Below are 27,448 nucleotides of genomic sequence, written 5' to 3' on the forward strand. Positions count from 1 at the left end.
TTCCAAAATAATTATGAATAATTGATAATTATTGATAATAATATTAAGTAATCAATCACGGGCGCTCTCTGGTGGCGCCGGGGTGGCCCAGTCAGTGGAGCACGTGACTCTTGATCTCAGGGTCATGGGTTCAAGCCCCACCGGGGGTACAGAGATCACTTAAAAACAAAATCTTAAGAAAATAAAATGATTGATTCTGTTAATGGGACTTTCCCCTAAACAAAAAAGGAAAAAAAATCCACCAAGTGGACTCAAACAGAGGGGAGAGCCCCCCCCGGGCGCCCTGTTGGAGACGCCTCCCATCTGCCTCTGCCATTTCTTGTTTTCATCACTAAAGTCTTACCCCAGGTGGGCGCATGAGATCCAGGTTTCTGCACACCCCCCCCCCCCCCACGAACGGAGGGCACGTTCACTCTTTCGCATTGCCCCGCTTTACAGATACGTGTTGCAGATTCTGTGTCCGGCTGGGTTCTGACCCCGAGATCCTCGGGCTGAGGAGGGCGGGAAGTCAATAATGTCCCGACACTGTTGGGCGCACGGGGAGGTGTGGGAGGTTGCCGTGGTGGACACCCCCAGGGACGGGGGGCTGTCAAGGGGAGAAATCCTTCACTGCTTCCGGCCCTCCAGCTCCCAGTCCCCTCCTGGTGTGCACAGCCTCCAGCTGTCTCCGGCCTGGACGCCTGCTCCGGAGAGTCCCACGTGGGGCGCCTGGGTGGCTCCCTCGGCGGAGCGTCTGTCCTCGGCTCAGGTCCTGGCCACCGGCCCGGGTGCTGGGGTCGAGCCCCGCCTGGGACTCCCTGCTCGTGGGAAGCCGGGTTCTCCCTCCGCACTCCCTCCGCACGTGCTCCCTCTCTCAGTAAGTCTCTGTCGAATAAATAAATAAAATCTGAAAAACAAAATTAGATTGTGTCGTCTGCAGAGTCATCTCGGACCCTTCCCATCCCAGCGGCCCTCCTGCCGTACTTCTTAATTAATGCGATTGTGGTAAAAATACGTAACATAAAACGTTGCATTTTTTTTTTTTAAAGATTCTACTTATTTATTTGACAGAGCGATCACAAGTAGGCAGAGAAAGAGGAGGAAGCAGGCTCCCTGCCGAGCAGAGAGCCCGATGATGCGGGACTCGATCCCAGGACCCCGAGATCATGACACAAGCCGAAGGCAGCGGCCTAACCCACTGAGCCAGCGCACAGCGGCGTGAAGCACACTCACCCTGTCCTGTGACCACCCCCACCCTCCGGCTCCTGAACCTTCCATCCCCCCACGCGGAGACTCTGTCCCCACGAAGCACAGACTGCCCACCCCTGCCCCTGCCCCCTCCTCTCCGTCTGCGTGGACGGGACTCCTCTGGGGCCCTCCTGGGAGTGGGGTCCTGCGGGACGGTCCTTCTGGGTCTGGCCGCTTTCGCTGACCCGTGTCCTCGGGGTCCCCCGCGTGTGGCAGGGGTCAGGGTCCCTCCTCCGTCTGGGCAGTGACACTCCGTTGCGTGGACGTGCCGCACGGTGTCCACTCTTCTGGCGGCAGACGTGGGCTGTCCCGGCGGCCGCTCCGGGGAGTCCTGCGGCTGCGGGCAGGGGCGTGCGGGTCTCTCCTCAGGCGCCCGCTTTCCTCCCCCTCGGCCGCGCACGCAGGGGGGCCGCTGGCTCGCGCGGCGGCCGCACCCGGCACTTGCGGGGACCCGCCACGCCGCCCTCCAGAGCGGCCGCCCCAGCGCGGAGTCCCGCCGACGCGCGAGGCTCGGCCCGACGACGCCGTGTTTTAAGGAACCCCGGAGCCCGCAGCGCGGACTCACGGCCCGGAGACCCAGCGTGGCCGGCGCTACGGCGGGGCCCGGCCGCGCCCCAGTCTCCCCACGGGCCGCGGAGACGCGGGCCTGCCCCGCCCCCGGGCCGTGAGCCTCCCCCGTCCCGCCCGGGCCCCCGTTGGCGGGCTCCCGCGTGGCGCCCCGGGCGGGCCCCGGCGGCCGGCAGGCGCCCAGAGGGGCCCCGTGGGGCTGGGCGTCGCGCTGCCCACGAGCAGGTGCGTTTAGGGGTGACCCGGGCGGGTCCCGGGGTCCCGGGAAGACGCGCCCGCAGGACTCGCCTCGTCCAGCAGGGGGCACTTCAGGGCAACGCGCGACTAAAACGCCAATTAAAAGCCAGGGACTGGCCGCTGGGTCCTGAGAGAGTTTTGTTCTTTTTCCCCCGATCAGGCGCGCCGTGGCCAGCTCGGGCGCCGTCGGGGCCTCGGGCTCAAGATGGCTGTGCCGCCGCCTCGGAGGGCCGGGCGGCCGCGCCGGCGACGCTCCGGGAGGCTGCAGGCCGGGCCGCCCGCGTCCTCTGCACGTCCTCCCGCGGCCGCCGGCCCCAGCCCGCGCGCCCGCGCCGCGCCGCTCTCCCTCGAGCGCCCGCGTCTCTGGTCAGGCGCGCCGCGGGCAGCCGCTCCCGAGGTCCCTTGCGGCGGCGTCCCGGGGGCCTGCGGGGGCCTCGGAGCAAGATGGCGGCCGCGGGGTCCGGGAGGCGCGGGCGGCGGCGACCGCGGCGCCAGTGAGCGGCCCGGGGGCCCGGGCGGCTCCGGGCCGGGGTCCCGCTTCGGGACGGACCATGCTACGCTCCACCGGCTTCTTCCGGGCCATCGACTGCCCCTACTGGGCTGGGGCGCCCGGGGGGCCCTGCCGGCGGCCTTACTGCCACTTCCGGCACCGCGGGGCCCGGGGCCCCGGCGCGCTCGTCGGCGGCGGAGCGGCGCCCCCCGCAGCAGGTAATGCCCGAGCGGGCTCGGCTCCCCGGCCCGGCCTCGACCCTGCGGCCGGCGCTGACCCGGCGCCCGGTTCTCGGCCCAGGCGGCTCTCCGCACGCCGGTGGGCGTCGGCTCCCGAGCCGGGCCCGGGACCACCGGGACCACCCACCCCCGGGCCGGGTGCACGGCGCGGGCTGTCGGCGAGCCTGCGCTTCCGGGAGCGGGCGGTTCAGCCGGCCGGGGCCGTGCCCTCCCGGAGCCGCCGCGGGCGTGCAGTGGGCTAACGCGGGCCGAACGCCGAGCGCGGCCGGCACCGGTCGGCGGGCCCTGGGCTCCTGCGTCTCCTCGCGCCCGGGCTCCCCCAGCGCCGGGGGCTTGCGGCCGCGCCGCTCTCCGCCTCCGCGCCTCCGGCCGCGGCCCCTGCTGTCGCCACTAGTGCCGTTAGGAGGGTCTTGGGAGCCCCTACTGTGTGTCCGGCGCGACCGGACGGGGAGGACGTGAGAGCCCCGGGACTGGGACGGGAGGGGAGGAGCTTCCGGGAATCAATTCCCTGCTTTCGGTTGCGCGGAGGTGTCGGTGGACGGCACGTCGCATCAGCGCGGTGATTGTCCTTGTCGTGGCGGGGCTTGCTGAAAGCGGGGACGACTCAGGCAGGCTTCCTGGAGGGCGGGCGCGGTTTGGGCTGAGACCGTCGGGACGGGGGCGTCGCAGGGAGAGGCCAGAGAAAGGATGAAGTGCTGTCGTTGCTTCGGAGGGAAACCCAGGCTCCCACCGGTGACCTCTGTCGTGCAGGACTGGCTCCCCCTTTCCGTCAGACCGCGACCTCCTCGCCCCGCCCGTGTCGAGTTTCGTCTGTGTTTCCCCCCGTGAGAAATGATTGCTACGGCACCTTCCTCCAACCAGGGCGCACTGGCTGCGGTCAGATAACAGGCCTAGTCTTCCACTTGGTCAGGAAAGGGAAAGTAGGATTTTCTAATTGGTCAGTAAATGTGCTTATCCGGCCTGCACCTGCAGCGCCTGTGGCCAGCCCGATGCAGGGGCTCCTGGGTTCCACACCCCTGGCGGGCCTGGGGCGTGCAGAGCAGGGGGACCTTCCAGTGTGGCTGCCAGGAGCCTGCTGTTGAGGAGAAAACACACCCGTGCCGGCTGGTACCGTGGAATCCGCAGCTGCTACTCCCGGCTCCTGCGGGGGCCGGCGGGCGGTGGGGGGAGCACAAGCGAGTTGGCGCCCGGCTCGCCCGGTGAGGGTCTTCAGTCCGTGTACTTACCTGTTGGCACTGTGCATTGCACTTTGCAAAGAGTCCCCTGATTTCTGGGTTCCTGACCGTTTACTAAGCGTTGGGAGAGGGCAGGACCACACCCCCATGCCGCTGACTTTCGACCTGGCCCCAGGTCCTCAAGTTGCCTTCCAGCCGCCTGAACTCTGGGGTGGGATTTCTCGCCTCCTGTGTTCTTCCCACAGTAAGTCGCTTTTTACGTTTCTTTCTGCCTCACAGGTGGCCAGTTGGTTTCTCAAAGGGAACCCGTTTGGTGATGTGTGCCCCGCTTGCCGTGGGGAAAGATGCAGCCGCCTGCCCCTTTCCCCAGTGGGTCTTCATTTTCCTTTGCAGGAAAGGAAAGGCCCGTTTCAGATAGAACGCTGCCTCCCCTGCAAGGGGCAGGGTCAGATCCCAGCTCAGCCTCTTTCTTGCTGTGGGGCCTCTGTTTCTTTCTCTGTGCCGTGCTGATGGGGCTGCTGCCTTCTGAAGAGGCCAGGGGAGAGTGGGTGCCTCGTCCTTTCCCTGCCTTTCAGCTTCCCCTGCTCCAGATTTTGACAAGTTTCTTTCCGGCGGGAAGAGGCTGCAGCAGTCCAGGTGTGCATGGTCCAAGCAGAGGTGCTCTGGCAAGGGTGGGCTGGGCCAGGTTTTCTTGGACTAATTTTTAAGCTCCAGAGCTGCTAAGGTGCTGGGTGAGAGCTGCCTGCAGGTGGGGTGTGGGGGTCCCTGTGAGGCCCAGCACCTCTGGTCTTGGGCCAGTGGGCGCTTGAGCCTTTCAGCGGAGTCTGAGTCCTGTGAGGGGGCTGGGCAGGGGGATCCTGTTGCTTCCGGCCCTGCAGGCCCAGCCCCACTGCCCACCCACCCGGTGTGGGCTTCAGGACTCCCACCTCCAAACTCGGGTGTGGCATTGCCCAGCTCTGGCAGCGCACACTCCAGCAGGCTCTCTAGAACTCTCAATGGTAGGGATGATTGTCCCCGTTTTACAGATGAGGAAACTGAGGCCCAGAGATGGGGAGCCACTCTCCCAGGTGCGCATGGCCGGTAAGTGGGAGATGGGTTTGAGTCCGGGCGGTCAGGCCCTTGCCGCACTCATCACCTTCCTCCAGTGCCCGCCACCCAGTACGCGTGTGTCCCTCACGCACAGCGGGGCCCTCTGTGTGTCGGGCTCAGCGCCCGGCCCCAGGGCTGGCCGGGAACAGCAGTTCTGGGAAGGACAGAGCTGCAGGACTGGAGCACCGAGACCTGAGGACAGGCTGGAAGGCGGGTGTGGTCAGGGCCGTGTGTGTGTGTGTGTGTGTGTGTGTGTGTGTGTGTGTACAGCGCTGCGTTGGTAGGGCCCTTTGTGGAGTGGAGAGAAGTCAGACCGCGGAGGGTCGGAGCAGGAAAGGAGTGCTTCCCCGCAGAGGGCGGGGTGTGTTTCCTCTGTGGGCTGACTTGGAGCTGGAGGGGTACAGCCATGGTCACAGACAGCCCCCAGGGGACAACGGCGCGGGGCAGGCCTGCCGACCCCACCACCCGTCAGCTGCTCCCTCTGGGGGCCGCGTGCCGGCGGGTTTCATGGGGGCCACTTCCCACCGGCATGTGCTGGTGTCTTCGGAGATGGGGGGGAAGGGCGCCCTGCTGCGTCCAGCGCTTCCTGGGCACAAGTGAAGGCGGGCGGCGGGGGGCAGGGGGACACGGGTAGGGGGACTTGTCTTTCCTGAACTGAGAAAGATCAGATCCTGAGAGGAAACCGTGCAGAGGGCAGCATCGCCTTTCGTGTCTGGAGGCCTGGCCAGGGTGTGCAGGGAGCCCGCGATGCCTTTGCTAGCAGGGGGCAGCGTGGCCTGGAGCCTGACCCATTGGGCCTCCGGCTTCGTCCGGGAGCTCTGAAGCTGGCTGGGGGAGAGTGGAAACTGGCCGTGGGGGCCAGTCGCGCTCTGGGTGGGGGTTGGGGGGGTGGGCGTGGGAGGGCGTGGGAGGGTGTGTCCCGGGCGCCGGGAAGCACGGAGCAGCCTCCCCGGCCCCCACTTGCTCTGTGCGGGCAGCACCCCCTGCCCGGGTCACGACAGCAGTGGGCGTTCCCGGGCCTCGCCCGGTGTCTCGGTCACCCGCTGCTTCTCGCGGAGGCCACCTGACTCTTTTTAAGCTAAGTGCCCCCCCCACCCCTCCCAAGGTGCGGCCGCCCCCAGGGACCCAGCCTTGCAGGCCTCCCGGAGGAGACGCTTCCACTGGTGGTGGTCCTGCTGTCGGCTGGTTCTGGCTGTCGGCAGGGCTGGGCTCAGAGGCGAGGTCCTGGGCTTCCCAGAGCCCTGGATGCGCCTACGCCGGGCCTGGCCGGCCTCAAGGCCGCGGCGCTCCCGGCAGCCCCAGCGGGCGAAGCCCCCGCGTTCTCTGTTCAGAGCCTTTTCCTCACCACTCGGAGCAACGTCTGACTCGAGTCAAAACCTCGGTGGTCCTGAACAGTCGGAGGAAGGGGGCTTTGTTAGTTGCCCACGGCAGACCCCCGCCCCACGGAAGAGGCCTTGGCGGCTCTTGTGCGTCGTGGTCCTGCCGCGCTGATGACCTTGGATTCTGTTTTCGGAGGCGAGAGGCCATCCTGGCGTCCTGCCGCTGGCAGCCCCTCGGAGGGCCTGAGACCTCCGCAAGCGGCCCTCTTCCCCTGACCTGGGAGAAGCCGCACACGTACCGCTGCTTTGGGGTTTTAAAGTGTTTTTCTCCACGCTAGCAGGGCTGTGGGGCTCCCCTGCGGTCCCGCCCCTGGGACGCTGGGCGCTGTCTGGGGAGGCTGCGCCTGGCACAGGGTGGGTGGGGGCTGGGGTTGCTGCTCAGTCCCCCACGGCGCCCCACGCGCCCCTCCCCCACACCCGCAGGCTGGAGCGCTCTGCTGCCAGGTGAGCGCGCGACGCCCGCTCGGCGCCCGGCCTGGGCAGGGGTGGCGGGCACAGCCTGCCGGGGTTTCGGGGGAGCAGGGGCTGCGCATGGTGCTTGAGCGTGCCCCACCCCGAGTCCTCCAGGGGCTCCGAGGAGAGGAACAGGCCCCTTGGCTGCAGCTGGGGCAGGGCAGTGCCACCGCAGGGAAGGCGGTCTGGCTTCACTTTCTGTTTTGCAAAGAGCCTGTCCTGGGGGGTTGCGGGGCGGGCCTGGCCCCCACCGGGTCAGCATCGCAGCCTGTGCCTCTGTTGGCCCTTCTGTAAAACGGGTAATGACTTGGGCCCTCCGTGGACAGTCGGTGTCGTGGGAACGTTCTTGTCTGCTTCGCCGTGCCCGCGCTCCCTCTGCACTCTGGGGCCTCTTGACAGAGCCACGCTTGGGGCCGCCGCGGCCGGCCTGCGGGAGCCTTCAGCTCTCTGCCGGCCTGTGCAGGGGGGAGGCCGGGTGCCATGGTCTGACGCACAGCAAGAGCCGGGTGCCGGGAAGGAAGCCAAGAGAGGGAAGAGGTGCCCGGGCCACTGAGGCTGGGAGCCCTTGGGGTGGGCTGCAGGCCGGGGGTCCTGGAGGGTCTCCTAGCTCCGCCCCTCAGTGAGCTGTGCCCTCCGCAGTCTGTGCTGTGCTTGGCCGGTGCCTTTCGGGGGACCAGGTATGCGTGCTCGCCATCTGGGGGCCTGTGGCCTGGTGGCGTTTCCTAGCTACAGGTTTTCTGGCAACGGTCGCGCCGAGGGCCTGGCCACGGCAGGCTGGCTGGGGACAGGCCCCGGGGAGCTGCCTACCACTCGTGGCTTTCATTTGCTGGAGGAAAACGGGGTGGGCAGCTGCTGGGGGGCCCAGAACCCGGGCACCCTGAGGGTGGGGCTTGGCCGTTGCACAAGCCGTGCCTGGGCCTGGACCCGTGTTCACGCGCAGGTGCACTTGGGCCCTGCTGTCTTCTGGGTGTGTCTGAATTCATTGCGCACCTGTGGGACGGCGCAGGGTGGGGGGGCATTCTGGAAGCCTAGGGTGGGTGTCCCCCGGCACAGATGCGGCCCAGGGTCCAGGAGAGAGCGCCGTGGGCCCTGGGATTTGCAGACATCAGGCAAGTCTCCCCCAGCAGGTGATTCCTGAGCTGGGCTTTGAAGGATGAGTAGAAGTTTGCCTGGTGGCTGGGAGCAAGAATGGGGATGATCATCTAGGAGATTGGGGCTGGGAGACAGGGCAGTGGAAGGCCTGGATTGTTCTGTTGTGTGGTGTGGAGGGACTGAGGTGGGAGGGAAGGGGGCTCGTTGCTCTCTTGCATTGCCACCACCCCCAGCGGCTCCGGCAGGGGTCCCTGACGTGTGATGGTCCTGAGGCTGCTGTGGTCCGGCCAGTCCACCCCAGTCCTCCCCAGTCCAGCCCAGAGACGGTGATGGAGGGCTGTGCTCAGGGCCCGTTGACTTTCCTGTGTGGCTTCGGGGGGCTGTCTGTGCCGCAGGGACTGTCTCCTCCGGCCACCACAGGGGCCTGTGTCCAGGGGAGCGGGTGCTCTCAAGGCACGGGGCCCCCGGGCCCGCGGTCAGGATTTCCTTTACTCACTTGCTCGCTCACTCCACGAACCGGCCAGCTCACTTGCGACCTGGGTGTGGAGGGGAGCCAGGCCGTCAGCGCGTGGAGCGGCTGGACAAGGAGGGGGCAAGGCCCAGGAATGGGACAGGGGTGGCGCGTCCGAGTGCCGCGGGACTACGTTCACTCCAGGTGCATCCTGGTCCTTCTCGTCCCTGTGTGTCCTGGAGGCCAGATCCGTCCCCTCCCAGGTCATGGGCACACAAAACAGTTGTTTGTCCCGAGAGATCTGTGTCCCCTACCCTAGCACAGTGGGCCGGGGGACCCTCAAAGAGCAAGGATGGGGGTATACTGTTCCTGGAAGCCTTTTCTGGAGGACCGGAAAGCCCTGGGGCCTCCCTCGCCGGGCACCCGTGCCCCGGCATTGTACTGGGTCCCTGGGGAGGAGCACAGGCTTGTCTGAGCAACTGCGTCCCACCCGTTCTGCAGGGAGGATCCTGGAGGGCTGCCCGGAGGAGTTGCGGAGACGGAGGGCATCGGGCTCTGGGCAGGAATCTGGTCCTGTGTGAAGGAGGGGTGGGGGTGGCCCACCTGGAAAGCCTTCCCTCGTCCCCCCACCCCCCAGCACCTACGTGTGGGTCAAGTGATAAAAGGCACCGATGCTCGCGTGTGGCCTTGGGGCGTAGGCTCTTCTTGGGGGACACCTGGCCCGCCGGACTAGGAAATGTACCAGGGCCAGCGCGAGAGAACCCTTGATGTTTTCCGTGTTGGGACCGTGCCGGCGACTTGGGGGCCCTCATGCGCTGGTGATGAGGGCAGCAGAGGGCAGCACCCCTCTGGCTGCGCGTATTTCCGAGCGCTCTTTGTGATTTCGTCCGGCCCTTGAGGCTTCCCTGTGGTTTTGCAGCGCAGCCGAGGTCCCCACGGCCATGGTTCCCTGCCAGCAGGCTCGGCGCTGGGCCTTGGCTGCCCCCAGGCCACTCTCGTTCTGGTCCTCCTGGGATCAGGCCTCGGGGGGGCGGGGTGGGGGGAGCTCCCTTGTGTGTGGTCCTTGATGGCCAGAGAGCGCCCGGTCAGGTGGTGGTCTCAGGGTTGCCTGGGACCCTCTTTCTTTTCTTTCCGCTGGAGCCCTTGCACTTGCTTTCGGGGGGGGGGGCAGCGAGGGGAGGCTGTCCGGGGCTCGGAGCTTTGAGCTGGTGTGTGGAGCCGTCCAGCAGCAGCCTGCCCTGGAGGCAGAGGTGGACGCCAGGCCCTGCTCCCCTTGGCGCAGACCAGCCTCCTCATCAGGCGCATAGCAGGGGCCCCCCGTGTGCCCTCTTGAGCACCCCTTCTGTTGGCTGTCGCTCTTTTCTTCCTAGGTGTCTGGGGTGCCCCAGGTGGCCCCAGAACTCCTCACTCTGGATGGCCAGGTACTTTGACCCTCAGCTTCAGGCTCCTGCCCTGTCCGGTGGGCACTGGGATGTCCAGGAGTGGGGGGTGAAGGCATCCTACCCTGGGGCGGGTAGGAAGGTCATCAGGAATACTGACTCTGGGCCCGGAGAGGAGTAGTGGTGGCGAGCCCCTCTGCGGCCCTGGGAGGGGGGCTGCTCTGGCCCCTTTTGGGGGCTGGCCAGAAAAGCCCAAAGTGAGGGGTGGGTCTCAGACCTTCTGGGCCCCAGTTGGCCCTGCCCTGCATCCTAGCCCAGCCAGGGCTGGCGGGTAGCCAGTGCCCTACCACTGTGGCCTTACCAGGGTGTCCCCGCTGCCTCTTCCGCAGCTCCTGGAGCCTGGGTGGCTTCAGTCTCTCTGCTGAGTAGCCCTGGCATTCTGCTTATCTCATGGCTGTGGGGACGGTCTCTTCCCTGCGCCCTGCTGCCCCCGCACGGGGTCCCCAGGCTCTGACTGCCCCGGGTTGGAGGCGAGTTGCGCTGGGGTCTTATCAGGGCTCGAAGCCCGGGTGGGACGGCGGTGCGGCTGTCCTTATCCTTGTTGGACCTTGGGCCGTGTAGGAGGAGGCTGGGGCCACAGCCAGCCCTTCAGAAGGCTGACGAGGTCGGCTGGCAGCCGCAGGACTGCTTTCCGGGCCGGGAGGACCGAGGCTTTGGGGTCAGCCCTCTCGCCAGCTGCCTGAAGCTTAGGGAGCAATCCGGCTCCGAGCCCCAGCCTCCTTATCTGTGGAACGGGCAGACGGGGGGCAGGACGATCTTGAGGGCGGGCCCGAGCGCCTCCTGGGGTTTATGGTGGGGCTCGGGGGCCTCCCCCAGTGGGGCCTCTGTGCTCGGCTGTCTTGTTAACCCCGCATGCCTCTGTAGGAGGGTGCTCCGTGTTTTCTAGAGCTGGGTGCGGTGGGCGCAGACGCACAGACGGGGCCCAGGATAGGGTGTCGCTCGGCAGAGGGGAGGTTGGGAGGGATCGGAGCCGGCTGCCCAGGACTCCAGGACTCGGGAGGCAGTACTGCCCTGTCTGTGGCCCTCTCTGCCCCTCGTGGTCTGCACAGCGACTCTCGGCCGGCCCTATGTGGGCTCTCGCACTCAGGGGGCCATGGCCCTGGACGGTGGGGCTTTGGCTTTCTCTTGTGGGGCTGGGGAAGCCCACCTGCTGTCCGGCGTCCTGGAAGCCTGTTTCAGAAGCGGGCGGTCAGAGAGTGGCAGGACACCAGAGCTGGGGGGGGAGAGCAGCTCTCTCTTCCGGCTGGGCAGGTCCTGGGGGGTGTGGGGCCTAGGTGGGCTGCGGTCTGGTGTGGGTATGGGAAGGGGTATTTGGCAAAAAACAGTCTAGTTAATCTTGTTTACCAAGTGCGTGCTTACCCGGCGCAGACCCTCAAGGGAACCACCCCTTGGCTTCCATCCAGATAAATCCCCTGAGAATTAGAAGGTGTGTCCAGGGCGCCCCACAGCCCTTCCTGACCTCTTGATGCCACCTACCTGAAGCCTTCCAACGTGCTCCCACGGGTCAGTGGGCAGTGCCCCAGGAACGCCCTGTAGCTTGTAAAATATTTTCTTGGGGAGCTTCTCCAGTTCCGAGAGGTCCCCCGAGGTCCCGGCCCTCCGAAGCAGGGCAGGGTGGGGGACTAGATCCCAGGAAGGTCCCCTCCCCGAAGCCTTAGATAACTTGGCTGGGGCTCAGTGGGCCGAACTCTGGGCCCCGTGTGCTCACTTTGAAGCCTGAGGCTGTAACGGAGTTCTTGGCAGCTGTGCTTGAAGCTTCTAGACCTGCCTGGAGCCCCTTGGGCTGCTGACAGAGTCTCATAGTACCGGCTGGGAACCTAAGGCCCCAGGGGGGCTGGGGCTTGGCCCTGACCTCTGTAGGCCCACTGAGTGTGGTTTCTTCTGCTCTGTGGCTGGGTAGGCCGCCTCCGGCTGGGGCTGACAACAGCCCACGTGGGCAGGGCTTCGGGGGACACGCACGTCAAGGGACTGAGAGCTTGGCCTGGGCTTAGCCAGGAGCTGCACCTGCTTCAGAGTTTGAGCTCCTGGGACCCCTCCCCATCTGAGAGGCCAGGCTGCCTGGAAGCTCGTGGGGGTGGACCCAGTGCGGTTGCCCTTGGGATGCCCGATACAGGCTCCAACGCAAGAGACTAGACAGCCCACCTCCGTGCCCCTTGACCTCAGGTGCCCCCACCCCCTAGTTAACGACGGGGTTCGTTAACGAGGCAGCCTTCGGGCCTCCGCAGACCCTTCTCTGTCCCTCCTGTGGGGTCTCAACCTAAGCACACCTCCGCTTGGGGGAAACCCTTCCGAACTGTGAGGTGGCCTGAGGTCTGAACTCTGATCTCAATTTCTTTGTTTCTGTTTTTTACTTTTTTAAAAAAAGATTTTATTTGTTTGACAGACAGAGATCACAAGGAGGCAGAGAGGCAGGCAGAGAGAGAGCGAGTTAGCAGGCTCCCCGCTGAGCAGAGAGCCCGATGCGGGGCTTGATCCCAGGACCCTGAGACCATGAGCTGAGCCGAAGGCAGAGGCTTTAACCCACTGAGCCACCCAGGCGCCCCTGACCTCATGACTTTGAAACAGGGTTGAGGGGCTCCTGGCTGATGTGCATTTTTAAAATTAAAAAAAAAATTTTTAAAGATTTTATTTGGCGTGCCTGGGTGGCTCAGTGGGTTAAAGCCTCTGCCTTCAGCTCAGGTCATGATCCCGGGGTCCTGGGATCAAGCCCCGCATCGGGCTCTCTGCTCAGCAGGGAGCCTGCTTCCTCCTCTCTCTCTCTGCCTGCCTCTCTGCCTCCTTGTGATCTCTGTCAAATAAATAAATAAAATCTTTTTTAAAAAAAGTTATATTAAAAAAAAGATTTTATTTATTTATTTAACAGAGATCACACAAGCAGGGGGAGGGGCAGAGGGAGAAGCAGGCTCCCCGCCGAGCAGGGAGCCCGATGTGGGGCTTCCTCCCAGGACCACCACCTGAGCCAAAGGCGGCCGCCTCACCAACAGAGCCCCCCCGGTGCCCCGGATGTGCGTAGTGTTCGAAGCCCCTCTCCCTGGCAAGAGTAGGGAGAAGCCCACCCATTCATCTGTGACCAGCCCCAGGGGCCGTATTCCCATGAGGTGGGCTGGAGGCCCCCTTGAGATCCAGCAGTGCAGCGCCTCCGTGCACGTGCCCAGTAAGTGCCCCCCAGCTTGTGGCCCACCGGGCCCCTCTCTGCCGGCAGCCAGGACTTCGGAGGGGAGGGCACTGCCTCCGTTCCTCAGGCAGTGTCGGGCCGGAGGGGGTCTCCCATTGCTGCCTTCGGGCCGGTTGTGAGGGAGGGTCGGCTGGGAGGGCGGCCCTCTGCCTCTGACGGGGTGGCTGTGAGTCCTGCCCCCCGGCTCCCCACCCCATGTCTGGGAGTTTCCGGCTGTGACGGGGGCACGAGCTGACCGCGCCCTGACGCCCCAGCTCCGGGACGGTGAGCGCTGACTTTCCTCCCTGTCTCTGACTCACAGTCCTGGTGTGTCCTTGGTGGTCTGAGCATCACTTCCTTTCCTGTAACTACTACCCAGGCCGGGATTCCAGGTTAAACGCCAGGCAACAGGCCTACCACGGCCCCTTCCTCCCTCGGGCCCCAGGCAGCCCGAGGCCCCGCACAGCTCCCTCTTCCCATGGCGGGCGGCCAGCGGCGGGTTTCTGTTCCCTATGCTCTCTCGCTCAGTGATGTGGCTTGGAGTGTGCTGGGGCCGCGGGGGCGCCTCACCACGGCCTGGGTGCCTTAAGACCCCGGACTCATCCTCTGACGGCTCTGGAGGGCCAAGGTCCAGAGTCGGTCCCCAGGGCTAACTCCAGGGGTGGCCGGTGGGCCCCTTCCTGTGGCTCCAGGGGAGAAACCGCTGCTACTTTCCAACCACAGGGCATGAGGTCTGGCCGGGTTTGCTTTCGGGGTGCTAGAGAGTCATCTGTGATTAGACTTTTTAGAAAGTTGTTTGAATATGGCTGGGACACAACACTACACTAGTTCCAGGCGGACAGCTGGGATTAGTGGTGAGTGATTTGCAAGGTTCATACGTGGGTCCCTCGGGGGCTCAGTCGGTGAAGCATCTGTCTTTGACTCAGGTCGTGGTCCCGGGGTCCTGGGACCGAGCCCCGCATCAGGCTCTCGCTGCCTCCTGCCTCCGCCTCCGCCTCCTGCTGCTCCCCCGGCTTCTGCGTGAACTCATGCTCTGTCAAATAGAGTCTTTAGGAAGAAAAGAAAAGTTCACGTTAGGGTTTTTTTTTATTTTAAAATTTCAGATAGGATGGGGCGCCTGGGTGGCTCAGTGGGTTAAAGCCTCTGCCTTCGGCTCGGGTCATGATCTCAGGGTCCTGGGATCGAGCCCCGCATCGGGCTCTCTGCTCAGCAGGGAGCCTGCTTCCTCCTCTCTCTGCCTGCCTCTCTGCCTACTTGTGATCTCTGTCAAATACATACATAAAATCTTTAAAAAAAAAAAAAAAGATTTCAGATAGGAGAGCGCCTGGGTGGCTCAGTGGGTTAAGCATCTGCCTTTGACTCGGGCTGTGATCCCGGGGACCTGGGATCGAGCCCCGCTTTGGGCTCCCTGCTCAGCGGGGATCTGCTGCTCCCGCTGCCCATTACCTCACTTGTGCTCTCACTCGCTCCCTCTCTCAAATAAATAAAGTCTTCAAAGGAACATAAATAAAATTTCAGATAGGATTTCCTTTTTTTTAAATTTTTATTTTTAAAGAGTTTATTGATGTGAGAGGGAGAATGAGCCAAGTCAGGATGGAGGGAGCGGGAGAAGCAATAAGCAGGCTCCCCGCAGAGGAGGAAGCCCGGTGCGGGAGCCCGGGTCAGGACCCGCGCCGGAGGCAGCCGCTCAGCCGACCCAGCCGCTGGGCGCCGCTCCGCCGGCTCCCCGTGATGAACTCGGGATTCCGGAGTGCTCGCCCGCGCTGTGTTTGTGTGTCATCTCTTTCTGGGGACGTCGGGCTTGGTTGGCTCAGCCTTTATGTAGCTCTGTGTTCCTGTCTAGGCGTGAGCGCGGCCCAGGAGCTTCCTGCACACAGCGGTGGTTTGCTTGTGCGGGGCTCCAGCACGGGGCCTGGAGCGCCGCGCGGGGCCCGGTTCTCTGTCCCGCAGCTGCCGGCGCCGGTGCGGACTCTTCGCGTGTGAACCTCACGAGGTTGGGACCCCAGGTCGGCTCCGTGGGAAGACCGTGTGACCCCCAATGTTGGGGTCACGAGTTCAAGCTCCTGGTTGGCTGTGGAGGGTACTAAAATAAACAATAATCGTAAACTTTTAAAAAACATTAAGAGGATGTAAGCTTGTGGTGCCTGGGGGGCTCAGTGGGTTAAAGCCTCTGCCTTCGGTTCAGGTCATGGTCTCAGGGTCCTCGGGTCAAGCCCCGCATCGGACTCTGTGCTCCGAGGGGAGCCTGCTTCCCCCTGCCCCTTCACCTGCCTCTCTGCCTGCTTGTGATCTCTGTCAAATAAATAAAATCTTGGATGTAAACTTGGCCGCACCCCACTCGGTGTTCTCAGAATGTGATTTGAACATACCATGCTTTTTCTTTTTCCCACCACGGGACCGTGGCTTGGAGGGCATTCTTCTGCCTCACCTTTCCCTGAAAAGCATTGTGGGGCTCCCTAGCCGTGAGCGCCCGTGTTCTCCGGGCATCTGCAGGGAGCCCTACAGGTGACTCTTGCAGGGTGGCCCTCCGCTCCCCCTCCCCCAGGCCCTGACTCTGGGGAGCTGTGCACGTCCTGCCCCCACGCCGGCTGGGTCTGTGCCCTGCCCGCTGGCCGGCCCTGCGCTGTGGGAGGAAGTGCCTGCTACGGCTTCACCCTGGGCCGGGCCCGCGGACTCGCCTCCGCACCCCAGCTCCCGGACGGCACTTGTCCGGTCCGTCTCCTCCCTCGTGCCCGTTCCACGACCTTTGCCGAGAGGTCTGTGGACCAAGCGGCTGTACCTCTGGGGCCCAGTTCTGCTTCCTCACTCCGCCTGCCTGCCGACGGGGGTGGGGGGCACTCTGGAGCCTTTGGCCTGTTGGCAGAGCCTCTCTGGGGGTTTGCCGGAGGCCCAGCCCCCCCAGTAGGTCCTGGTTCTGTGCTGGTTCGTGGCCCTTCGCTGTGGCGTCAGGGCTGGCGCACGGAGCGGGGCAGTGGCCGGCGTGGGCTCGTGCCGCGCTGCCGGAGCGGCCGCTCACGGCTCTCTCCTCCCGCTTCCCCTTTCAGGGCTCGGTTATGATCCGTACAACCCCGAGCTGCCCAAGCCCCCCGTGCAGAGGGAGAATGGAGCGCTGGGCCGGGGGGACGAGCCCCGCTCGGACATCCTGGAACTGGAGCTGGTCAACCAGGCCATCGAGGCCGTGCGCTCGGAGGTCGAGCTCGAGCAGCGGAGGTACCAAGAGCTCCTGGAGACGGCCCGCGAACACAGCTCCACCGAGGCCCCCGCCGTGGCGCCCCGTGGCCCTGCCACTTGCCCCACCGCCGGCCTGGACGAGGATGCCTTCCCACTGTCCTTTGATTACAACCCTGGTGGCCACCGCAGCCTGTTGGCCCCTGATGCCAGCTACCAGCCCAGTCCTCTGGCCGCTGCCACCGAGCCAGGTAGCAAGTACTCCCTGGCCTCTCTGGGTCGGGCGCAGGGCCGAGGTGGGGGGGGCGGTGGCACCCTGGAGTACGTCCCCAAGGCTGTGAGCCAGCCCCAGCGACACGGCCGCCCCGTCCCCAGCAGCAAGTACGTGCTGGACGACTCCAAGCCGTCCACGGACCTGGAGTATGACCCACTGTCCAACTTCTCTGCCCGGCTGCTCAGCAGGGCCAGCTCCAAGGACGACAGGGCCCCCAAAAGGCCCAGGGGCTCCCGGGGCAGTGAGCCCTACACACCTGCCCTCAAGAAGCCCTGCGACCCCTTTGCCGGCTGCGATGCCAGGTTTTCAGACTCCGATGACGATGCCGCCGCAACTCCGGCCGTTGTGCCTGTCACCACCAGCCCCCCGAGAGCTCAGGCGGGCCCTGAGAGCAAGGCGCCTGGGCAGTCAGGCTCCAGGGAGGGCCAGGACGCTGAGGAGGGCGGCCCGCGGGAGACCAAGGAGATGGCGGTGCAGTATGACGTGGAGGACCTCGGGCAGCCCCCCAAGGACCCTGGGGGGACGCCCGTGGCCAAGCCCAGCTCTCCAGCCAGGGCCTCCCAGGAGCCCAGTGGCTCCAAGCAGGGAAGACCCAAGAAGAAGAGTGGGGCAGCGGCCGTCCCCAGCCACAAGGACGGTGTCCGGAAGAAGGACAAGGACAAGGGCGGAGGCGGAGCGCGCGGGAGGCCGGCCGGGAAGCCCTGTGCAGACCGGAAGGGCCCGCAGGCTGGCGGCCCCCGGCATAGGACCGAGCCGCCCGAAGGGACCAAGAAAAAGCCATCTTCGGCCACCCTGGTGGCCAGCTCAGGGAAAAGCCGGCCTGACCGTGGGGGTGTCCCCCAGCTGCCGAACAGGACCGGCGGGAAGACCGCGTCGGGCAAGCTGGCGGAGCGGAAGGCCCGCTCCCTGGACGAGGGGCCCCCCCGGGACGCCCCGAAGCTGCAGAAGCGGGCCCTGAGCCACGCAGACCTCTTCGGGGATGAGAGCGAGGATGAGGGCCCGGGACCCGCGGCGCCCCCCGCCGCCCCGCCCCGCCTCAGCTCCACCTCCGACTCGGACTCCGACTCGGACTCCGACAGCAGCCTGGGCGGCTCGGCCGCTCGGGGCCCCCGCAAGCGCCTCAAGGCCCCCCCGCCCACCAGGCCTGCCCCTGCCTCTCCCTCCTCCTGCTCCTCGACCTCCTCCTCCTCGGGGCCGGGCGGGGGTGTGGACTACTCCGCCCTGGAGAAGGAGGTCGACTTTGACTCGGACCCCATGGAGGAGTGTCTGCGCATCTTCAACGAGTCCACCAGCGTCAAGACGGAGGACAGGGGCCGGCTGGCCCGGCAGGTGAGCCTCCTCCCTCCGGGGGCCTGCCCACTGCCGCCCTTCCCCGCCCCCCGTCTTGTCCACTGGGAGCAGGCTTAAGGCCACCCAGCAGGCTCCCGGGGCAGCGTTCTGAGATGCACAGAGACCAGGCTGGGCTGGGCTGTGTGTCACTCACCTCTCCCTCCCTCTCCTCCGTCCCCCAAACCCGACCTGGCCCCCGTCTTTCTGGGTTGGCTGGCACGTGTCCCCGTGCCGGCCGCCAGGGGGAGCTTGCTTTCCGCAAAGCTGAAACTCACGGCTTCTGGGAGGGTGGCGAGGTTCCGTTAGGGCCGCCCGGTCTTCTCCTGCCCTGCTGTGCTTACAGACCTTTGAGGTGGTGCCCCGTAGATTTCTCTGCCTGGTGCCTGTGTTTCTGGGCTGCCCCTGTGAGTGGGCGAGGGAGGGGAGCAGGAGGCAGTGGTCTGGGCTGGAGACCCTTTTGGCCAAGGCCCGCGTCACCCTTGGGCTGAGGTATGTCTGCCGACGATGTGCTGGGGAACCTGTTTCCTCCCCCTGTGAACCGGCAGGGCTTGGAGGTGAGGGCCCCACGTTGTATCTCAAGCCCTGGGAGCCCCTCCCTTGAGTGCGCCACTGCCTCCACCCCCCTGCCCCCACCCCCAATCCGGAGGTCTGGGAGCTGAGGTGGGGTGGGGGGGTGGGGCCCAAGGGGTGGAGCTTCGCTGAGGGCCGGGTATGTGTTTCAGACCCCCAAGGAAGAGAAGATGGAAGACAAGGGGCATTCGGGGCTGACCACTCTGTTCCCCGGGCAGAAGAGGAGGATTTCTCATCTCTCCAAGCCAGGCAAGGAGGTGAGCACCTGCTTCTGGGTGCTGAGCGGAGGTCGGCAGGACAGAGGAGGCCCCGTGTGCAGACACCACATCCCCGTGTTCTCCCGCTGCTGGGGGGCACAGGGCAGGGAGGGTGACGTGACGGGTGGCCCTGGAGAGGCCCTCCTCCAGTGGGGTCACACAGCCCAGCCTGGTGCTGGCTGGGGGATGTGCTGTGTGATCCCAGAGAAGTGGCCCCACCTTTCTGAGCCCTGGTTTCCGCCGTGAAGATAGGAGTGGGTGCTGGTGGCTAAGGCAAGCCAGCCGGCGGGAGGACGGGGCAGAGACTGGGGCTCCAGGCCGGGCACCTGGGAGCTCCGGCGGAGTCCGTCCCTGGGCAGAGTCCGTCCCTGGGCCCCTCCCCGGGTGAAGCCGGAGACTGGAGAGGACTGGAGCCAGCGGCATTGGACGGGCGCGGGGAACCCCCCCATGAGTGGGTGTGCCTGTTATCAGGGCCAGAGGCACGGCCTGGGCATTCTGAAGGCAGAAGCCAAGCGGGCAGGGCCACGAGGTAATCCGCTCCGGGACAGCTCGGAGACATGAATTTGAGGCCTAACATGCTGAGCTCCTTGGTTCCCGCCTGGGTATCGAAGGGCTCAGAAGAAGGCCCCAGGGTCGCCGGCTGTACCCAGGCCCCGGAGCCCGCGCCTTCCTGCCCTTGGCCGTGCCACCAGGTGTTCGCCCCGCGCGATCTTGTCTGGGTGCCCCCAGCCTACAGCCGCTCCCTGGGGTTTGTCGTCACCCAGGCGGAGCCCGTGAGGAGAGGCCCAGCTCCCCCCGCCCGGCCTCCCACCGCCCAGGAGGTGTGCTATCGGCGGGCCCAGCAGGCCCAGAGGGACTCCGCCAGCTGGCTCCAGGCCCCCCAGCAGCCGGCGGAGAAGCCCTCCTCCGTCCACATCTCAGCCCCTGGCGAGAAGAGGAGGATCGCGCACGTCCCCAACCCCCGCCTGGCTGCCGGTGAGTCCCAGGGCACAGTGGCTCTGCGCCGTGGGAGGGGCCCAAGGCTCCGCTTCTCCGCTTCTGGTGGCCTTGAGCAGGGCCCAGCGGGGGCCTCAGTGTGCTTCCCTGGGAGATGGGGATAAAGGTCTGTCCGACAGTTAGCGGTCAGGCGTGATGATGCGCCCAGTGGCCCTGGGCCTTTCCTGGCTTTGGTGCTGGTAGAGGGTCTGAGGGCTGCCTGCCTCCCATCCCTTGTCGGCTCACGGACCCAGAGCCTCCCTCTGAGGCCCCGAGCCAGAGGTCTCCCTGGGACTCTCCCTCTGTCCCTGCCCCTGGTCTGTGTGTCCTTGCCTCCCCCGGGCTTCTCGGGCATCGGAGGCCGCGAGCCTCCTGGGGGCCGGTCTGCGTGTGGCACTGGGCCCTAGACGGCCATGCCAGGACCAGGGAGCTGGCCGCGGGGTTGTGTGTGCGGTGTGACTGGAGGCTCTCCCCTGGCCTGGAGGCCTTGGGGGCGGTCTGGTCCTGTCCCCTGCTCTGCGGGGTGCGCTCCGCGCTCAGGAAGCCAGGTCACGGCTCTGTGGTCGCACGGGCGGGACGCTCAGTGGGTGTCTCTGGTTCAGCGGTGTCTGGAGGGGCCTCAAGGGGCCTTGTCCAGATGCGGAGTGCGCTTCTCGGGGGGAGGCCCTTGCTGTCTGACCGGCTCCTCGGGGGATTCCCTCGCTGCTGGGTCCGACACCCCCTTGAGGAACCGAGCCCGAGGGCGGCCCCGCGAGGTGGTTCTATGAACGCAGGTACCCGTAGCCACCCCTGCCTCTCCCTGGTTCCTGGAACCTTCTTCAGGATAAGCTGAGCGCGTTCGGATCCGCCCCCACCCTGAGCTCCCCCGTTAGGACCCAATGGTGAGAGCTGTTGGCTGAAGGTCTGTAGCTGCGGCCACGGGCAAGGGCCCTGAACCATGAGAGGCCCGGGCGGCGGCTCTCAAACCCACAGCTGCTGCCCGCGGCCGAGCTGCGCAGTTGGTTCTGGCACGTGGGCCTCGCCATACGCGCTGGGGGCAGGGGGCCTGGCATTCGGAGGCACGGGGGGCGCCTCCCTGAGTGGCAGTGGGACCCACCTGAGGTCTTGGGATTCCTGCCTGGTGCCGGTTTTCCTTTTGTCACAAGCCCGCGTGCCCCTGCGGCATTTCTGTCTCAGTGAACCCGAGAGCAGACTTGCCGACCCTGAGAAGTGCGTGTTCTCCGCTCAAGTTGGCAGAGGCAGACCCTGCTGTGGGATGGGCCACAGCCGGCTGGTGCTGCCAGCGTCCTTCCCGAGAGCCCGGGCCCCGGCCCCCTGCTGCCCTCATGTCCCCATTCTCCTGTCGTGGCTGGGCCCGGGAGCAGGGCTGGTCCGAGGCCCCGAGCACACGCACGCCCGCACCATCTGCCTGCAGCCCTCGGAAACGGCCCCGCAGGCGGGTGCCCCCCTCCGTGGGTGGGGGGGTGGGAGACTGTTTGGTTTGTGACCTCATCAAAGGGAGCAGCAGAACACACAGGCGGCGGCGGGCAGGCCCGCTGGTCACAGTGACCGGGCCGGGGGTGTCCCATACCCTCTGGTCCTCCGCCCAGGAGTCAGGGCCTGTCCCCCTCATAGTCAGCGCCTCAGCGTCGGGGGCCGGAACATGTGGCAGAGGCTCCCCGCGTGGCCTGCCACTCGCCGGACCCCCCCGGCGGCGACGTCGCCTGAGCCGGCCTCTGGAGCCTCGTTAGCGTTGCCCCCTTCTCGATGGACTTGCCCGGACGCAGATAGAGCCTAATGTCCTTCCACAGCCCGTGCCCCGCAGCCCGGCCCTTCCCCCTGTGCTCCGAGATGCACGTCCTGCTGGCGCTGAAGGACCGCGGCTGCCTGGTGCTCTGCCGCTCGGTGATGGGCGTGCTGTCCTCCTGCGCTCACGCCCCCTGTGCCCCGCCAGCCCCCACAGGTGCCAAGAGGGCCCTCGCCGCCAGCAGCAGCCAGCCTCCCGATGGCCCCGAGCCGGGCAGCCAGCCCCTGAAGGCGCGCACGTTGTCAGGCATGGCGTCCAAGACCACCACCACCATCACCCCTAAGCGCGTCGCCCACAGCCCGTCTTTACAGGTGCGTGTGCCTCTGCCTGCCCTGCGGGAGCCTCCCCCCGCCCCCTGCCTGGTTCAGAGACACTGAGCAGGGGGTGCGGCGCAGGTGCCCTGTGCCCCGCCCTCACCTGGCCTCAGTCTCCCCCCTCGTCCACACTGCCAGCGTCATCTGTTGGCACGGCGAACCAGCGGCCACCCTCCTGGTCACCGGAGCCCAGAGGGTCCGTCAGGGTCCACTGCGTGTGCGACGCCCTGGGGATTCTGAGAAATGCGTCAGAGGACCAGGTGGGGACATGCCACCTCCCGACAGATCTGTGTCTTCCCTAGAGTTTAAAGAAGCCCATTATCCCGAAAGAGTTTGGGGGCAAAGTCCCCACGGTCATCCGCCAACGGTATCTCAACCTGTTCATTGAGGAGTGCCTCAAGTTCTGCTCCTCGAACCAGGAAGCCATAGAGAAGGTGCGCGAGCCTGGCAGGGAGCCAGGGCCGGGGCCGAGGGGCAGCTGCTGGGCCCCAAGCTCGGGAGCCCAGGCCTGAGCTGTGTGTCCGTGGCCAGGCGCTGAACGAGGAGAAGGTGGCCTACGACCGCAGCCCCAGCAAGAACATCTACCTGAACGTGGCCGTGAACACACTGAAGAAGCTGCGGGGCCTGGTCCCCAGCTCCGCGCCCGGGCTCACCAGTAGGTCGGGCCGGGCGGCTGGGCGCTTGCGTCTGCAAGGGTCAGGCTTGCGCCTGCAACGCGGGACCCAGGGCCGGGGTGTGGGACACCGGCTGGCTCTCTGCCGCCCGGAGCGCCGGACACTGTCCCTGGAGAGGCCGTGGGAGGGGCTGGTGGCGGGTGCAGCTCTGGGCAGTGGGTTTCTGCGGAGACGGCCGGGGCCACGGGCCCGCACCACCGCCTCTCCTTGCTGTTGACAGCCCTCTGCAGGGAGCGGCTCTGGGCTGAGGGCCCCGCTGGTGGGCGGCCTCTTCAGGGGCGAAGCCGGGCCTGCTGTGTGCGTCAGCTCTGGGAGCCCCCTTGCCTCTCGGAGGCACATTAAGCCATTCGTGTGCTCGCTTCCCTGCTCCTCCGCCCCCCACAGCTCCCCCTGCACAGGGTGGGTCCACGGAGCCTCTGGAGGCCCGTAGGTCTCCCCTGTCCCCTAGGACTGCCACCAGCAGCTGGTCCCCGAGTTAAGGTGGGGCAGGATGGCTGCCCCCAGGTCACGGGCAGTCAGGCCTTTCCTGACAGGCCCCCCTGGAGGACGGGGTGCACTCGGGAGTCCGAGCCCAGTTTGCCCTCCCCCCACCTACAGAAACCAGTGGCCGGAGGCTTGTGTCCCATGAGATGGTGCTGGGGGGCAAATTGGCCACTAAGACCAGCTTCTCGCTCAGCCGCCCGAGCAGCCCCCGAGTGGAGGACCTGAAAGGTGAGCCCAGTCCCTCCCGCGGCCCAGCCAGGCCGTCCCGGGCGCTCAGCCGCGGCCATGGCGCCCGCCAGGCCCGCCCCTGCTCACCTGCCTGGCCCTCCCCGGCCTTGCTATGGGCTGACCACCGGTCCCGGCCGTCCGCAGGGGCCGCCCTGTATGGCCGTCTCAAGGAGTATCTGCTCACCGAGGACCAGCTCAAAGAGAACGGCTACCCCTTCCCTCACCCCGAGCGGCCGGGGGGGGCCGTCCTCTTCACGGCCGAGGAGAAGAAGCCCAAGGACTGTGAGTGGCCCCAAGCAGTGGTGCCGGGGCTGGATGGGGACGGCGGGCGGAGCGGCCTCTGGGCGGAGGGGCAGTCGGGGGCCTGACGCCTGCACCCAGCCCCCACCCCTGCCCGCCCCGCAGCGTCCTGCCGGATCTGCTGCCGGTGTGGCACCGAGTACCTCGTGTCTGCGTCCGGCCGCTGCGTGCGCGAGGAGGAGTGCTACTACCACTGGGGGCGGCTCCGCCGGAACCGGGGTGAGACCCCCAAGAAGGAGGCTGGCGATGCCCGGGCCTGTCGGGGGTCCCCATCGTGCGCGCGTGGAGGAGGCGCATGCTGGGCTGCCGCGGGCCCGGCCCTGACCGCCACCTCTCTTCCAGTGGCCGGCGGCTGGGAGACCCAGTACACGTGCTGCTCAGCCGCCATCGGCTCCACTGGCTGTCAGGTCGCCAAGGTAGGACTCGCGGCCCCCGCTCGGTGCTCTCCCTGTGGGGAGCGGCCTCGGCCCGGCTGGAAATGAGGGGCAGCCCGCGCCGGAGCCCTGACCCCCTTTCCTGTCCTTCGACCCGTGTGCCTCTGACGGCGGCCTTGGAAGGAGCGGGGCGTCCGCCGCCCTCAGCGGCCTTCCCCCCGCCGCCCGCAGCAACACGTGCAGGACGGCCGGAAGGAGAACCTCGAAGGCTTTGTCAAGACTTTCGATAAAGAACTTTCGGAAGACGCTCACCCCGGGATCTTCGCCCTCGACTGTGAAATGGTGAGTTGCGCGTGCTCGGCCGCCTGGCGCCCGCGTCTGCAGCCTGAAGCCGGCGTGGGTCTCAGGACAGAGCAGGTGAGGGGAAGAGCGTGGCCTGCGGCGGGTGCCGTCTCCCTGGTGGCTCGGGCGTGGAGAGCGGGCGTTTCCCACACCGCCACGGAGCGGCTCTGGCCTCGGCCCTCGGCTCGCCCCAGGTGTGCGGAGCGGCGCCGCCATACCCTGGGCCTGGCGTGCAGGGGGCTGCCGGGGCTTGTGAGGGCACCCTGGGTTCTCGACGGCTCAGGCTCCCAGAGCAGCCCCGGGAGCTCCCCCGGGGGGTGGGGCGGGGCGGGCGCGTTGTCATACGAGCCTCCCGGCTGCACAGTCCTACACCACGTATGGCCTGGAGCTGACGCGCGTCACGGTAGTGGACACGGACATGCACGTGGTGTACGACACCTTCGTCAAGCCGGACAACGAGATCGTGGACTACAACACCAGGTGAGGCCCCGCTGCCCCGCCCCCCTCCCCGCCCCCCTCCCCGCCCCTGGCTTGGGAAGCCCGGAACCCTCCGTCGCTACCCTCAGGCCCCAACTCTGCCCGCTGCAGGTTTTCAGGGGTGACGGCGGCCGACCTCGCCGACACGAGCATCTCGCTCCGGGACGTCCAGGCCGTCCTGCTGAGCATGTTCAGTGCCGACACCGTTCTCATCGGACACAGCCTGGAGAGCGACCTGCTGGCTCTGAAGGTACTGCCTGCCCCGGGCCGCGCTTGCCAAGGGTCTGGGAGGTAGCTGGGGCTGTCCTGGACCCCGGGCGCTCAGCACGGTGGGGGGTGGCGGCTGGGCGGGCCTGTGGGGCCCCTTCCTGCCCGGGCCCCCGTGGAGTGTGCCCGACCGCCTGCCCACAGGTCATCCACAGCACTGTGGTGGACACGTCCGTGCTCTTCCCGCACCGCCTGGGCCTCCCGTACAAGCGCTCCCTGCGGAACCTCATGGCCGACTACCTCAGACAGATCATCCAGGACAACGGTGAGCTGGCGGGCGGTGGGGGGGCGGGCCGAGCCGGGGGGCGCCCACCCTGACGCACCGCCCCCCCCGCCCCACAGTGGACGGGCACAGCTCCAGCGAGGACGCCAGCGCCTGCATGCACCTGGTCATCTGGAAGATCCGAGAAGACGCCAAGACCAAGCGGTGACCGCTGCCGCCCGCCCGCCTTCCCCGCGGCCCCGGCCCGGCCCGGCCTCTGCCCCAGCCTCTTCCAAAACAGTGCAATAAATCTCGAGAGCTAACCCTGTCCACGTCACCAAGACATGGCAACAGAGAGAGCGGGACGAGCCGGCGGCACGAGAGCCCCGCACGGAGACCACCTGGAGCCCTGCCCCCCACCCGGCCCCCTGCGCCGCCCCTGCCTTCTGTCCTCTGAGACTGCTGCTGACTCCCCGAGGAGGCCGGACAGACGTTCCCCGCTCCCCCCGGCCCCCGGGCCTGCTGCGTCCCTGATAGCCAGACCTGGCTCTCCGGACGGGCAGGCTTTTCGTGGGTGTGTTTGAGACAGGGGTTTTTTTATTTTGTATTGTTATTTTTATTATTTGTAACTTAAACCTGGCGACTCGCACAGTTGTCTTTTCCCTACCCGGAGAAGCAAGACCCTGGTGCTGCCTTCCCTGTTGGGGGAGGGGGAGAAGTTGGGGGGCTGGGGGCCAACAAGCTGGCACTTGGGCAGCCACCAGGACCAAGAGTCCAGCCTGGCCTGGGCCGGACGGGTGGGAACTGGACTCCATGACCTCTGGGAACCAAGCCAGCCCCCCCCCCCGCCACCCCCCCCCCCCCCAGGGCCTTGCCTTCCGGGCCCCTTCAGGGCGCCTCAGCCTCTGGACCCTGTCTTCCGGCCGAAGCCTCACCCTCCCCGGGGGCTGTCTGTAAAGGCCTGCAGCCTCCCCAGGGCCCTGAGCCCTTCTTCCCCAACCCGAGGCAGGGACAGAATAAATGTTTGTATGGATTTTAGTTCGTGTGGCATCTGGTGGTGGTCTTAGTGCCAGGTAAGCCTGGTGGTCAGGACCCGCCGCTGACCGAGAAAGCAGGAGCACATCCTTGTCCGACTTGCTGAGGACCCATCTCCAGTGCCTGAGCTGTCCCCGGGCCTAGAGATGCAGACGCAGATCCCTGGGTGGCCTGGCTCCCCAGGGGCGCCGTGATGGGGGAGGTGGTACCCCAGTCCTGTGAGTGGAGCCGCCTGGCTGGCCCGCGGGGGGCGGGGTGGGGGTGAGGAGACCCAGGGAGCCACCGTGCCTCGCCCTCGCAGGGCTGTGAATCTGCCGGGGGTCTGAGAGGGTGTCGCCCACCCAGCATGTGTGCCTGTCCGCTGCTCCCAGGGCATGCTCTGTGCACAGCACCCAGGGATGCGGTCAGGCTTTTGTGGCTCATTGTGCCTCTTGGGGGTGGAAAGGCTGGGGCTGTTCAGGTCTCTACTTTTAGTTCATTTAAAATGCAAAATGAAGCCAGAAATGACCTAGTGGAGGGGGCAGGTGCTGGAGTGTCCTAGGTCTGGAGGCAGGAACACACAGGTGCTGGAGGGAGGACCTCCTGGAGGAGGCCCCCTGCTACTCTGTCAAGCTTCCGCCGAAGGCCGGGAGAACAGGGTCCCAGGCTGAGGACATAGCAGTCTCTACCTCTGAGGCGTCCTGGGCCATCGCTGCCGAGGACTGGTTGCCCTCTGGATCCCGGGAGGCCCTTGGGGGGAATGTTGGCTGATTTGGGGCCCCAGCTGCTGTTGTGTCCCCCTGAGGTCCTTCTTGTGACTGTTTTGACTTTCTCTTCCACAAATAGGTAGTTGTTTGCTAAACCAGTGGCACAGGTTCTGTGTTTTTGTTTTTGTTTGGAGGAAGGCAGAGGGAGAGCGAGAATCTCAAGTAGGCTCCGTGCCTAGCACCGGCCGGACGCAGGGCTGGGATCCCACCACCTTGAGGTCAAGCCCTCGGCTGAAAGCAAAAAGAGTCGGACCCTTCAGCGACTGGGTCCCCCCAGGAGCAGCCCCCACCTCGTTTCTGTGCTTCTGGTGGTAACTGCTTCCTCCCCAGAGCATAAGGAGGGCCCCCAGGGAGGCGGGGGGAAGGGGCTGCAAGGTCTCCACTGCCCAAAGATGCTGACTCCTGGAGGCCACAGGGCCTTTGCAGATCCGAGGGAGGGAATGGGGCCTCGGACCAGCAAGGTCTCTCTGGAGACTGAACAGTTTGTGCAGTGCCCCTCCCCCGCCACCACTCCAGGCTCTTTCCCATTTACTACTGGGTAGGCTGTTGGGTGTTTGTTGAGTGAATGAATAAATGAGAGGTTTACCTGCCCTCCCCACCCCAGGCCAATGAGGATGTACAGACCAGGCTTTCAAAGAACAAGGAGAAGGAGGCA

The 27,448-nt window shown here is 66.1% G+C and overlaps 2 protein-coding genes and 1 long non-coding RNA gene across 5 annotated transcripts; 1 reads left to right on the forward strand and 2 right to left on the reverse strand.

Annotated features, from left to right (window-relative positions):
* Positions 1 to 708: 708 nt before the first annotated feature.
* LOC309857616 (uncharacterized protein) lies at positions 709 to 2,584 on the reverse strand (the record flags this gene model as incomplete). Its single annotated transcript, XM_082750343.1, has 3 exons — positions 709 to 886; positions 1,413 to 2,394; positions 2,455 to 2,584. 3 exons carry the CDS (start codon positions 2,582 to 2,584, stop codon positions 745 to 747), a joined length of 1,254 nt encoding a protein of 417 aa, XP_082606469.1. The 3' UTR covers positions 709 to 744.
* Positions 2,464 to 26,050, forward strand: REXO1 (RNA exonuclease 1 homolog). 3 transcript variants are annotated; one of them, XM_082750346.1, is made up of 18 exons: positions 3,214 to 4,179; positions 4,329 to 4,573; positions 4,961 to 5,015; positions 16,037 to 17,763; positions 18,486 to 18,590; positions 19,355 to 19,565; positions 21,499 to 21,662; positions 21,968 to 22,099; positions 22,197 to 22,320; positions 22,937 to 23,050; positions 23,195 to 23,332; positions 23,456 to 23,569; positions 23,693 to 23,766; positions 23,956 to 24,066; positions 24,431 to 24,546; positions 24,655 to 24,793; positions 24,955 to 25,075; positions 25,153 to 26,050. In XM_082750346.1, the coding sequence occupies exons 1-18, from the start codon at positions 4,083 to 4,085 to the stop codon at positions 25,239 to 25,241; spliced, it is 3,876 nt and encodes a 1,291-aa protein (XP_082606472.1). In that variant the 5' UTR covers positions 3,214 to 4,082; the 3' UTR covers positions 25,242 to 26,050. The 3 variants fall into 3 exon arrangements, with proteins under 3 accessions (XP_082606474.1, XP_082606472.1, XP_082606473.1); XM_082750348.1 differs by lacking the exons at positions 3,214 to 4,179; positions 4,329 to 4,573; positions 4,961 to 5,015 and adding an exon at positions 2,464 to 2,739; XM_082750347.1 differs by lacking the exons at positions 3,214 to 4,179; positions 4,329 to 4,573; positions 4,961 to 5,015 and adding an exon at positions 12,883 to 12,992.
* Positions 14,305 to 21,492, reverse strand: LOC309857626. The gene is made up of 3 exons (XR_014307816.1): positions 20,662 to 21,492; positions 18,039 to 18,165; positions 14,305 to 15,075 (listed from the first exon to the last, which is right to left on the reverse strand). It is a non-coding gene; the product is annotated as an uncharacterized lncRNA (long non-coding RNA).
* Positions 26,051 to 27,448: the final 1,398 nt, after the last annotated feature.

This window comes from Mustela nivalis, assembly GCF_964662115.1.
Source record: "Mustela nivalis genome assembly, contig: HAP1_SCAFFOLD_979, whole genome shotgun sequence".
Taxonomy (NCBI): domain Eukaryota; kingdom Metazoa; phylum Chordata; class Mammalia; order Carnivora; family Mustelidae; genus Mustela; species Mustela nivalis.

Coding starts and splice junctions, on each gene's coding strand:
- REXO1 (XM_082750346.1), top strand. CDS start 4,083: ATGCCGCTGACTTTCGACCTGGCCCCAGGTCCTCAAGTTGCCTTCCAG. Junction 4,574..4,960: donor GAGGCTGCAGCAGTCCAGGT/GTGCATGGTCCA, acceptor CCCGTTTTACAG/ATGAGGAAACTGAGGCCCAG. Junction 23,767..23,955: donor CTGGCTGTCAGGTCGCCAAG/GTAGGACTCGCG, acceptor CGCCGCCCGCAG/CAACACGTGCAGGACGGCCG.